The sequence below is a fragment of the Sarcophilus harrisii genome, chromosome 3 (genome assembly GCF_902635505.1).
Source record: "Sarcophilus harrisii chromosome 3, mSarHar1.11, whole genome shotgun sequence".
NCBI classification, from domain to species: Eukaryota; Metazoa; Chordata; class Mammalia; order Dasyuromorphia; family Dasyuridae; genus Sarcophilus; species Sarcophilus harrisii.
In genome coordinates, this window is record NC_045428.1 from 483,695,197 (window position 1) to 483,709,011 (window position 13,815).

General features: G+C 32.1%; 1 protein-coding gene across 3 annotated transcripts in view; it reads left to right on the forward strand.

Moving 5' to 3' along the window:
* CUL5 (cullin 5) overlaps positions 1 to 13,815 on the forward strand; it is an 89,041-nt gene that overhangs the window by 47,138 nt on the left and 28,088 nt on the right. For all 3 annotated transcript variants that reach the window (XM_012545050.3, XM_023499475.2, XM_023499476.2), the window contains 3 exons: positions 3,554 to 3,695; positions 6,153 to 6,298; positions 6,381 to 6,461. In XM_012545050.3, coding sequence (XP_012400504.1) covers positions 3,554 to 3,695; positions 6,153 to 6,298; positions 6,381 to 6,461 — 369 coding nt within the window. The remainder of the gene's footprint in view (positions 1 to 3,553; positions 3,696 to 6,152; positions 6,299 to 6,380; positions 6,462 to 13,815) is intronic.

The window sequence follows — 13,815 nt, forward strand, 5'->3', positions numbered from 1 at the left end:
CTGCACCCAAATCTTTAACTTTTTTGGGTCCGTTTCCTCATCTGTCAAATTAGATGATAGATTTGATGGCATATTGAAAAGTTAGTATGTGGTCATCCTGCCATCTAGGGGAGGGGGTGGGGGGTAAGAGGTGAAAAATTGGAACAAGAGGTTTGGCAATTGTTAATGCTGAAGTTATCCATGCATATAACCTGTAAATAAAAGGCTATTAAATTAAAAAAAAAAAAAAAGAAAAGAAAAGTTAGTATGATAGAATGTAAGATATCATTTGTCCTTATTATAGTTATAACTATTGAATGAATTCATTCTCCCTTTCATCTTCTTTCTTTTATGTTTAGATTTGTTGAGCATGTCATTTAAACTTACTGCTTTCAATTTTAGTCATTTATGTTCATATTACTTTACATCTATTTTGTTTCAAGTTCTATAATATGTTCTTGGTTTTAAAAACCAGTGATCTTTTCTATCAGTCAATCAGTAGTACATCAATAAACATTTATTAAGTGACTGCTATGTACCAGGCATTAGGAATACAAAAGAGATAAGGGGAGGGAGGGGAGGCAACAGACAATCCTGCCTTCAGGAAATTTATAGTTTACTGTTGGTTCAGACAACATTCAAACAAATGTGTATAAAAACTAGGTACAGGTTATATAAGATATAATTTCTCTATTCTCAACTTCTAAAACTAGGGTAGGATTTTTGGGAGTGCTACAGAATGCTATAGATTAGCATTTTGTGTTTGAGGCAATTGGTGTTTTGCTTAGTGATTTGCTTAGGGTCACAGAGCTAGGTAAGTGATAAGTGTCTGAAATTGGATTTGAACTAAGATCTTACTGACTTAAGGGCCAGTACTCTATCCATTGCACAATCTAGCTGTCCCAAATATTAGTTTTTAACCAGTTTTCTAGTAGTGGTGATGCTTATAGCAGTGAACAATGGACCATATATGAATAATGTTATCTTCATGGATCTTATCACTCCTCGGACCCTTCCTTCATTTTCTCAAAATTTACAGTAGTTCCAAAGGACACTAGAACAATGAATATTCAAAACAGCTCTTTTATGCTTAGCAAACCTAAAAGGTGAACTCTGAACTTGACAGAATTTAGGGGTGTGGGAAAGCTGTAAATTTTTAAAAAATGATAACTCTTTCTGTGAATTATCTTTTCCTTCCTGATTTATCTTAATTTGCATTTCCATGGTAATGTCCTACCCTCTTTGTCATTTCTTTAGTATTTCTACTTTACTTTTTTCTTGAATTATGGGCATCTCCTGGGAGCTTAATAATAAGCAACTAACTACATAGCATTTGTGTTTTAGATGCTTTTGATCTGTAACTTATATTCCTTTGATAAATATGTGTTATATGATCTAATTGGGTTAACAATGAAGTTGGATTCAGTTTTTGGGATCTCAATTATGTCTTTGTATCTAAATATACTCCCTCTTATTTGTCTATGATAGAACTAAGTATTTGGATAGTATTGAACAGGCAGTGTATTTACCTATATTTTATCATCCTCTGTTTCCTTTAAGTTAGAAATAGAGGATGATACTATTTTTAATAGAAAGTCTAAACAAAGAAACCTTATAACTATGAAGGCTGATATATTTTTGCTTGCCTTATAGTAACTGGGAAGAAGGGTTAAGGGGCAATGTCTCTATAGAAGCAATTACTTGACCTCACAACTCAGTTTCCTCCCTGCCTATTCCTCAGGGACCTTTGGCACTAGCAGTTAGAATTTGACCTGTCTCCAGTTCTCTAGCTTGCATTTATATATTGCTCCTTAGAAAACCCAAGTTGAATGGAATGGATAAGCATACTTTGCAGCCTCATTCAATGGTGAGTGTGCCTATGGAGATTTAGTTTACCCATGAACCAGTTTTCACTGTAGTTATAGGGAAAAAAATAAAGTAAAATTTTATTTCAATCAAAATTCACTTGACATAGGATATAGAGTTTAGAAATCCAAGATATTATAGTTATAAATCTTGATGGACACCAGAAATTCTAACTGATATTTAAGGAATACCTTAGAATGGAAGAATTGTGTTTTCAAAAATAAAAAAATTTTGTCATCAGGTTAGCTTCATGTTCAGTTGCTCATTAGGGTTATTATTCTCTTCACTAATTTATGTAGCACTTTTAATGTATTTCAAAGTGCTTTCACATTTATCTATCTCATTTAGTCCTCAGGCCTACCTTTTGAGATGGGTAATTATGTGGCAATCCCTCATTTTTGATGTATAGAAACTGAAACAGAAATAGACAAAGTGATTTATAAAGGCACAAAACTAGTTAAAGACAGTACTGGTACTGTTACATAATTTCTTAGTTCATAAAGCTATGCCTTTTTGTCACATTGGTAGAGAGTTTTAAAAAAATTACTTAATGTTAGTATTCTGACTTTTAAAAATGAATGATTCTGCCCTTTTTAGGAAAAAACAATCTTATATTAAAAGAAAAATAGCTAACTTTTAAAAAACCTTTTTTTTAAGTTAACAAATCTTTATTTATTCCTATCTTTTCTGTGTACCCAAATTAAAACAAACAAACAAACACCAAAACCTTCATAATCAATATGCATGTTAAAGAAAATAAGTTCTTGCCTTGGCCATGTAAGAAAGAAAGAAAGAAAGAAAAAAAAAAAAAATATATATATATATATATATATATATATATATATATAATTTTCTTGATTTTTTTTATTTTTATTTTTTTATTTTATTTATTATAGTTATATTATTTATTATATTATATATAATTATATTATATTATTATTAATTTATTGATTATATAATAAATAATTAATAGACCAAATTAATAGACCAAATAATTAATAATAGTATCATTATATATTATATTTATTATTTTTTTTTTATTTTTTATTTTATTTTGGACTTTTACTAAAAAGGAATGCTTAAGAACTGAACACTTTTAAGTTATTAGGATGTAAAATATTGATTTTTGAGTTGGAATTAGCAAACTATTAGTGAGAATCAACATTTAACTTGAAGGATTTATTTAAAATGTATTAAATTTTATAGTAGCCATTAGTAACATGTTCTTAATATCAGTTTAAATAATTTTGATTTACAAAAACCTGTGTTCATGTGAAAGCATTAGAAAAAAAAGAAAAATATTTTAAGGATTTTTTTTATACTAAAATATTCCTATAAATTATTTGATTTGTGAATTTTTGTTATGTGTTTTCTACTGAATTATATGTGTTCCTCACTAGAATTTTTTTTTTAAAGGAAAGTAATATACTTTTATGTTTTGAAAACTTACAAACATGGTATTACTTTATTAGAGGTAATAAAATGTATATTTTGAGCAATTGACTAACAAAATTAGGTAAGATTTTGGAAAATTGTCACATCCTGACTTGAAACATAAAAGTTGATGTTTTAGTATTCAAATGAATGAAGCCTCAAAGATTGGTAAATAATTAACTTTTTTTTTTTTGTAGTCATCACCCATTTTTTATATCTGCTATAATTCTTTACAAATTTATATTTAGTGGATTTTGTTTTCTTTTTTATGTAGCTTATGCTTGATACATGGAATGAATCAATCTTTTCAAATATAAAGAATAGACTCCAGGACAGTGCAATGAAGCTAGTCCATGCAGAGAGATTAGGAGAAGCTTTCGATTCTCAGCTGGTGATTGGAGTAAGAGAATCCTATGGTATGTTTTAATTCTATGATATTAGTTATATTTTCTTTGTGGAAACTGGTATATTTTGTAGGGCAGAACTTTTTGTCAGTAAGCACAATGTATGTACCATTAGTATTAGATCAGAGGTGGATCTTTCACTTTATGGTGTGTGTGTTTGTGTTCTATATTTCAGTATAATTGGTTTCCTTTATAATTCTAGGTATTTTTTTATTCATTTAAAAATATTCTGAGACACGAGGCATGTAGTTACCATTAAATTGTATAAAGGGTCCATGTCACACAGAAAACTTTTGTGCTAAATAAATCAATGAAAAGGCAGTTAAAGCATTTATTATATTATTTTTGCAGCAGCATACTAAGCACTAGAGAGACAAATGTTTACATCAAGGTGCTCACATTCAAATGGTAGGAACAAAATACATAGATTTCAGCTGCAGGTCAGATAAAAATGACTCTTAGGGTACAGCAGGTAAGTAGGTGTTATTGTATCTTCCTTAATGTTTTTCCCACATAAAAAAAATTAAACTTACTTTTGATGAACAATTTGACAGGGTTAAAAACTTTGCCAGTAAACTTTTCTTTTCTGACTCTTCAATGGCAGTGGAGGCAAGGACTGCAGCATCTTCAAAAAGTTTCCAGGTCACATTGGCATAGTACTTATGCCTTTGGGAACTACACTTAAAGAACTTGGTGGTCTGGTGATTGCTGCAACTCCCAGCTTCTTTGGCTTGTTGGCAGCAGATGATTGATTATTGGTTAATGGTGGTATTAGTAATTAAGAAGGTGATTTCAATATTCTTTAAAAAAAAAAAAAAGTTCATTTGTTCACTCCATTTGATACTTTCTCCTTGGCATTTAAGGTATAAATTTCTGAGTTTCTTAATAGATGTGGCTGTTGGATCAATTTAAATAAGAGCAGTCACCTAACATAACTTTTCGATTTATGTTTAAGTTTGGGAAATGTACTAATTCCTTTGAGAATTTATATTCCTGAAATTCCAAACTAGTGCTAATATTAATTTTCTTATCTCTGGCATTCTCTTAGATAACCAGGCTTAAGATTTTGTTTTGACTCTGAATCTTTCCTCTTGCTTGGCCCTCACATACAGTTATTTATCACACTCCTTTGATACCCACTTTGTAGTTCCATGTTTACAATCCTGGTTCAAGCTTCTTTTCTTTTGTTCTTAGACTACTGGAATAGTTTCCTTGCTCAGTTTCTTTTTTTGTATTCTCTTTCCTATATAAATCTACCATGTATTCTGATACCATATTTTTGCTTTTTGTGTGTCACTCTGTTCAAATCTTTTAATAGCTCTTCACTATCAAGTTCAATCTTTGTAATCTAGAATTCAAGGATTTATTCAATATGCCTCCAGGGTGACGAAGGGGAAAGATTATTGTGTGTGGAGTCTGATGTCCACAGTTCAAATCTTTTTTTTTTTTGGGGGGGGGGGGTGACTTAGGGCAAATCACATAACCTTCCTGGGCCTTCGTTCTCTCTCTCTCTTTTTTTTTTTTTTTTTTTTTTTTTTTTTTTGTTGTTGTTGTTGTTGTTGTTGTTTTAACTTTTTATTGACAGAACCCATGCCTGAGTAATTTTTTAACAACATTATCTTTTGCACTCACTTCTGTTCCGACTTTTCCCCTCCCTCCCTCATCCCCTTCCCCAGATGGCAAGCAGTCCTATACACATTGAATATGTCACCGTATATCCTAGATACAATATATGTGTGCAGAACCAAACAGTTCTCTTGTTGCACAGGAAGAATTGGATTCAGAAGGTAAAAAATAACCTGGGAAGAAAAACAAAAATGCAAGTAGTCCACGTTCATTTCCCAGTGTTCTTTCTTCATTCTCTCATTTGTCAAAAGAAAGGATTGGAGCAGATAGCTTCCAATGTCACTTTCATTTCTAGATATAGTCATAAATTCTATAATTCTACCTGTATATAAAGTGGAAACCTTATATCCCTCTATTCCCCATAAGGACTCTATCCTTCAACCATTACTTTCTATGTATAACTTGTTCTTTTGTGTTTCTTCTTATACTTTCACAACTGTTTTTCCCCCACTGCCCCAATTCCATAATCATCTCTTTTATAACATTTCCCTCAAATACCTGTAAATAATTTCTTATTTTTTTACCTGTAAATAATTTCTTCTCTTCTCCAGACTATTAGAATGCTTTATTTTCTGTACCATGCACATCTTTGACTTCTTATATTATCTTTTTATACATTTGTGCATCTTCTTCCCAACTAAATTATGTGATCCATATAGACAGAATTTATATTGTTCTTGGCACTGTGTGTCTAGAGTCCCTGTATGTAGCACTTAAAATCTTGTGTTCTTAGTTTTCTTTTAAAGTCTATATATTTTTTATTATTATTTAATTAAAATATTTTATATGAACTGTATCATAACTGGAGTGAAATTTTTTTCTGGGTTTTTTTTTTTCCTTCAGTTAATCTCTGTTCAAATCCTGAGGATAAGCTTCAAATTTACCGAGACAATTTTGAAAAAGCATACTTGGATTCAACAGAAAGATTTTATAGAACACAAGCCCCTTCTTATTTACAACAAAATGGTGTACAGAACTATATGAAATATGTAAGTCAGAACTTACCTCATAAGACAGTTATTACTATGCGTTTTCACTTCTTAAAATGATTGTCATTTTGCTTTTGGACAGGCAGATGCTAAATTAAAAGAAGAAGAAAAAAGAGCACTACGGTATTTAGAAACAAGGCGTGAATGTAACTCTGTAGAAGCAGTAAGTATTTTTTGCAAATCAATATGCTATAGAATTGGTTGACTATGCTACATTAAGTAGATTAACTTGATCAGTTATTTAGTATTTTTTATAAAATCTCATTTAGAGGTTAGTCTTTAAAATGATATTTATGTCCCCCAAGCCAATCACTTCACTATATTCAAATTTATCATTTAATCCAAATTCTAGTAACTTACCTGTCAACACCCAGAACACTGTCCTTCTTTTCTCAACAAATTTAGTTCTAGCTTGACAATTTTTCTCCCCATCCCAGTTCTTGCTCTCATACTAGTGAACTTCAACATACACATTGATGTTCCCTCCATTACCCTAATCTGCTCAATTCCCATGACCTGTTTCTCCATTCTATTTCAACTACATTCAGGGATGATTATACCCTGATCTTATCCTTTCCCACTTATATGTTCATGAATTCCTAAATTCCTTCATATGATTATAATCAAATGTTACCATTCCATCTTTACAATCCTTGACCCTATTCTTTGCCCTCACTCTGACCTCTAGGTCTTCCAACCCTAGTTCTTTCCCAGGCTCTTGTTCTTGTTTTGCACTGTTCTTCTCCATTTCCTTACTTCTTGGTAAATCAGTTCAACCCACACTATTCTCTACAATCTAATCCCTTTCACTTTTGTTCTGTTGGCAATTATTGCTTGCCAATGCCTAACTTTAGATTATATTCATTCCCCTCAACTCCTGTTTGCATGCTGCCAAATGAAACTATAGAAAAATCATGAAACTGTTGACTAGATCCTCATTGCAGTCATTTTATACCTCCCTAATAAATTCTTTGTCCCACTCACCACAGTACTTACTCTAAATCTTTTCATCCATCATCAAGCATACTTTCCTCCATGTCTTCTCACTTTGTATTTCATTGAAAAAATCAAAGCCATTCAGCAAGAAGTTTCTTTCCTTCTCTCTTCTCCTCATATCACTTAGTTATCTTCACCTACTCTCCTCCATTCTGTCTCACATGAAGTAGCCCTTCTCACCAATGCAATCCCCTTTACATGTACTCTTAATTTTATGCCTTTACATCTTCTTCAGCAAATTTTTCCCTTTCTCATCCTCATTCTTATTCTAATTTTCAATCTCTTATATCTACTGGCCATTTCCCTGCTACCATCTCTTCCCCATCCTTAAAAGTCCCTCTGATACAACTGATATCTCTCTTCTCCTTTATGGTCAAATTCCTTGAGTGAGGAGTACCACCATTTTCTTTCACTTGCTCATAAATTCTGTAATCTGGATTCTGACCTCATCGTTGAATTGAAACTCCTTTGCTCTCTTCAAAATTACCAGTAATTTCTTAATTGCCAAATTTTTTTGGCTTCATCTTCATCCTTTTTGATCTGTGAATAGCCTTCTACATTATCAATAATTCTCTTCTGGATTCTCTCTCCTCTTTAGTTTTTTTTATTATGACATTATCTTCATCTGGATTCTCCTACTTATACAATTGCTTCTTCTTAGTCATCTTTGCAACCAGGTTATATCCACTAACTCTTAAGTATCTGCCAAGTTTCTAGCCTGATTCCCCTTCCATTTGCTCTCTATACTATCTCACTTCGAGATTTCTTTAGCTGTGCTGGATTATCATTATATGCAAATGATTCCCACATGGCACTAATCTCTTTTGAGCTGTAATCAGGTGTCTTGAGCTGTCTTTTATTCATCTTGAACGTGTATCCCATTGGCAATTCAAACTGAAAACATAACTTATATTTCCTCAAATCTTCCTTTCTTCCTAACTTTGTTAGTATTGTTAAGAATACTGTTATCCTACTAATCACCAAGGCGCACAATTTTAGTATTGCTCTCAGTTCCTTATTTTCGCTCCACATATTCAATGTATCATCAAATTTTATTTTCTGTTTTTATAACATGTCTCACATGCATCCCTTTTTTACCTCTGATACTACCATCCACTTACCTCATATCTCTTGCAGTAACCTGCTGGTTGGTTTCCCTGTCTCAAATCTCACTACAGCTTATCCTACACTCCATTGTTAAAGTGATTTTCCAGAAATGCAAGTCTAACTTTTATCCCATCCTATCTCACCCCAAACTCAAGTGACTCCCTATTACCTTCTAGAATGAAATATAAAATGCTTTATTCGATATTTAAAATCCTTCACAACCTGGCTCCTTTCTATCCATTCTTCTTATATTTCATTTCCCTACAATATGAGATTATATTGTAGGTTCGTCTAAACTTCTTAGTATTCCTTATACATGACTTATCCCTCAATTCCTTGCCTTTGAAGTAGCTATTTCTATAGTGTTGCTTTCTCACCCCTGCTTCTGGTTACTCCTGGTCCTTCCACACCAAATTCAAATCCTATATTATACAGGAAGGCTTTCCTGTTATTCTGAGATTACCTTCTGTTTGCTTTGTATATATCTTGTTTATATATAGTTATTTGTATATTGTCTTCCCAATTATACTGCAAATTCCTTGAGGACAGGAACCATGTTTTTCCTTTTACCTGCAGTGCTTAGCACTGTGCTTGAAATATAAGAAGTACTTTTTGATTGACTGAAGAAATTATTTTTATTCATCTCATATTTAATTTCTGCTCCTAAGAGAATTTCTGAGCTATCTCAGAAAAGATAATTATATTGCAAAAATATAAAAAGGCCATCTTTGATAATCTAATTACAAGTAATTCATTGTTGTGATTTTAAAAAAACTTAAAATACTAAGTCAATTTATTTTGTATTTAACTTATATCAGATCGCTTGCTGTCTTGGGGAGGAGGAAAGGCAAGGAAGAAAGAGAGAGAAATTTGAACTCTAAATCGTACAAAAATAAATGTTGAAAACTATCTTCACATCTATTTGGAAAAATAGACTACTGTTAAGAAAAAAGTTAGATCCAGTCTTTATTAAAATTGGATTATTCTGTTGAAGACATTTCAAATCCAAATCAAATGAAAACAGAAAATAATTATAGGATTTCATATCTTCAGAATGATCAGGCTAATAAAAGAAAAACTTTGTTTTCTAGTCTGGTTCAGATTAGTTCACATCCTTGTTCTCACAATGCCATTGATTGACAAGGGAAACTAAGTGTTAGAGTATGAAGGCTTCATTGCTACTTCAATATAGAACAAATCAAATGGAGAATCAAGACAATTAAGCAAGCCATAAACCCTGCTTTTAAAGTTTGGAATATGAATTTGATATATAGTGTTAAGTAAAACTAAGCTAATGGTATTGGTTATACATAGTATTAGTTAACTGCCCGACTATTTATCAACCCAATTTGTATGTAAAATGACTAGTGTATCAAGTCATCAAAGTTGTTTTCCTTGTTTATTGTATAAATTGTTTTCCTCATTCTACTCATTTCATCATGCATCAGTTTATATATGTCTTCCCAGTTTTCTCTGAAATCGTTTTTTATTATTTTAATATTCTTCCTTCCCAAACCTCAATTTTCTCTTTTTTTTTATTCTTTCCTAATACAATAGGCCAAATTAGATTCTCTCCCCCGCCCCCATTCCAATCAGTTTTTTTTCTTCCAGTTACTTTTTTCTCCTCATCCCTTTTGTACATCAATACTTCTTGGCTTTATTTAAAAAAAAAAAAAAAAGGATAGCATAATACTTGATTAAAGATATATAGAAGAAGTTTTATACTATTTTTAGGGCTTTTCAGTTTTATCCATTCTTTGTATAGGAAGTGTAATTTTTCTTCTTTTAAAAATTAAAGGTTGGTAACATTATATGTGTACCATGTCCACAAAAAGTACATAAGCAGCAGTATTATCCATTTTAATTTAGGAAGTGTGTGGCATGTAGAAAACTCTTACCCAAAATGACTATCAGAGATTACTCAGTAGAAAACAGAAAGGTTGTTTATTAAAACCTCCAGAGGATGAGCCATTCTGTCATGAGATAAGGGAAAGAGAAAGCTTGTGGTAGGAGGGCTAAAGAAGTAGTAAAGATACATAGCTTTTATACAAGAGATTCTATCACAAGTAAGAGAGCATTGAGAAGGGGAGGGAGAAGCATCTAATTGGTTGTTGTTTTCCAGAGAGATTGGAATGGAAGGTTTCTATCTCCCCGAAATCACCTGATTTCTAGGAAACAGAAAATCGGGCCTTCAAGCTTCAGATAATTAAACAGACAGTGACATTTATTGATATTTAGTCTATTAGCTTGATCAAATACTGATAAATGTCATCAGCTCAGGTTAAGGAAATATGTTTATACCTGGCCAAGGATCAAGTAAATATGGGCCTGCACATATTGTACAGGTCATAAGGGGAACATAGAAATAATGAAAATAAAATACAGAAAAAGAATTCACACATTCCTGTAAGTTCTTTACCTTATCTCTTTATTCCATATAGAAGTATTTATTAAGCATTTTGTTGTTGTTGAGTCATTCAATTGTGCCCAATCCTGGGGACCATAGCAAGCTAGGCTCTTCTCTCCTGAATCCTGTCCATGTTTGTGTTTGTCGTTTCTGTGACAGTATCCATCTCGTTCCCTACTGCAACCCTTTTTCTTTTGCCTTCAGTTTTTCCCAGCATCAGCGTCTTTTCCCATGAGTCCTGTCTTCTCATGTAGTCCAGAGTGTTATCTCAGCTTTAATATTTGTCCTTTCAGTAAATAATCAATTTCTTTAAGAATTGATTGATTTAAACTCCTTGCTGTCCAAGAAACTGTCAGAAGTCTTTTCCAGCACCTACTATTTGTAAATGAAAAATGTCAACAAGGACTTATACTTCTTTTGAGATATTCAAACAGAATCTGGTTGACTACTTGTCAGATGATAAAATGGAAGTCTCTTTGGACTATGGTTTGGACTGTATGAGCGTATAACTAAAATCTCTTTTGGCAATCAAATTTTATAATTCTGTGACATAATCTTTGCTTCAAGGAACTTGTAATTTATTAAGGATCTAAGACAGATACAAAAATAATTATGGTAGAATGAGATACCTGTAAAGGAAAGCCGAAATAGAGAGGAGAGACATGAGAAATTGTAAAGTGTAAATTATCTTTTTCTGGAAGGATCAGGAAAGGCTTTAAGGAAGAGATAGTAGTGAACTGTACTTCATTGGGTTTTAGCAGATATATGGAGGGAGTTCATTTCAAATAAAAGAGATGAATTGCCCAAATGCACAGAACTCTTTTTTTTTTTTATTTTTTTAAGAGTTCAGAGTAAAATCAAGGAACAGCCTGTAATCTTATTTAGCTAATCTTATTTTACCTAAAAAAAGTAATATGAAATATGGTTACAAAGGTAAGTTAGAGCTATATTATAGAAGTAAAAAGAATTCTAATAAAAAAAAATTAGTATTTTATCACATGGACAGTGCTCTGGAGGCCACTGAAAGTTTTTTGGTGAGCAGGAAAATGATGTTATCAATTTTTTACATTAGAATGATTACTCGAATTTCCCAACAATTTTCCTTGAGTAGAGCCCCGTACTGTATAATATAACAAACAGAGAGGCAGAATTCCTATTTAGGAACATAAGTTGATCAAGGGACTTGTCCAACTCAACACTACTTCTCTAGATATAACTCTTAGTACAACATGGTACAATTATAAAGATGTCCATAGTGAAGGTGAAAATCCAATGATGTATATATCTTCTCTAATAAAAGTATAAGTTTCTCGAGGACCAAGGGAAGTTTTGATTTTTGTCTTTATATCATCAGCCTGGCATAGTAAATGCATAAAAAAATGTTTATTTATATTAAACCAGGGGTATTGTGTTGAGTCTAATGTATATGGTGTTTCTAAGTTACTGCCACACAGTCATGTGTTTACTACATACCCTGTAAAAGGGACATATAGGAAATGCTACTAGGTAACTATTGGATTTCTTGTAATGTTTAAGTTAAGTAGTATTTTAAGGCTGTAAATCGGTTTTACCCAGTAATTCCAACTTTCACTAGAGCGTAATTAGAATGCAAATTGACACTCTTTGGGAAATTTATTCTTAGAGAATTTCCTTAGGGCACTCTTTAAGGAATACTGATACATTTACCATAGAAAAAGATAAAACTTTCTGAAGATGAAGAATGTGGAAAAAAAAGATTCACTTCAGTGAAGAAATGTGTTAGTGCTATAACAAAAAATAGGGGATATTAAATAGAAATTCAGGCTAGCTTTTCCAAAAGTGGATATTCTGAATATTTTTCAGTAGTCTATTCAAGATCTCAGGCTCTGGGGAAATTATCAAATCTAATCTAATAAATGTCATCCAAATTGCTTTGCCAAAAAAGTGTTGTCCAAAGTTTGTACCTGTTTAGTTTTCCAAGGTAAAACTCTATCCTTTGCTTCATGTTAAAATGCATGAAATGTTATGATAGGACATGATAGTATAATGATGGTCAGATAAAAGGAAATAGTGGGAAGACACAGAATGTATAGGTTAAATAAATTCAGTATTTTAGTAAAGGAAAAGATTTAAAATGGGCACTGAGTTAATGGGGAGCTGAAATGTTGCAGAATTTGAACCCAAATCTTCCTTACTCTGAAGTCAGTTCTGTCTCTTATGCTATGCTTCCTCTGTTTTGATATTTCTTCTCATACAATAACAGTCCAATGCAATATACTACAATAGTATGTCATTATTTATTTCAGGAAGTCTTCTCTTCTCCCCCCCCCCCCCCCCCCCCCCCCAGCTATTTACCACTTGATGGGCACTCAACTTTCCTTCTAGTTTTGTTTTGGGTTCTTTTTTTACTACCACAAATAGTGCTATAAGGAATATTTTGCTATATGAATCACAAAAATAATAATCCTGGATAGACTTTTAGAGATTATATGCTAAGAAATTTGATCTTAACCAACATGACTTTCTTCAAATTAGTTCCTAAATATCTCTAAATTTATTTCTTCAAATCTCAATTTCTCCATATTTTTGTCAGTCCTCTTCCTCCTCCTTGTCTGAAAAGATACTTTTTTCTTTCTTTATTCATTTCTTTTCCTTTGCCTACAGATACACTCAGGAATCTTTTGTTGTCACATAATAGCTACCCCTAGACCCTGTAATTACTGTCCTACAGTTCTTCCTTCAATCTCCAAGGTATTTGAAAGAAAACTTAAGGTACTCTAAGCTTCCTTCACTACAAATGAGTAGCTTTATTCCTTATTCCTTTTTATTATTCTAGCTTTTGTTCTCCCTCTTTGATCAAACTGATTTCTTGAAAGTTCTCTGTTACAGTCATCCTATCCAATGATCTTTTCTGAGACTGTTTTTTAATCTTTCTTTAGCATTTTAGACTCATCTTCCTTTCTCCTTCCAATTCTCAATTCCAAGTCACTTAACTTGCCCATAGTCACAGAGCCAGGAAGTATTAAGT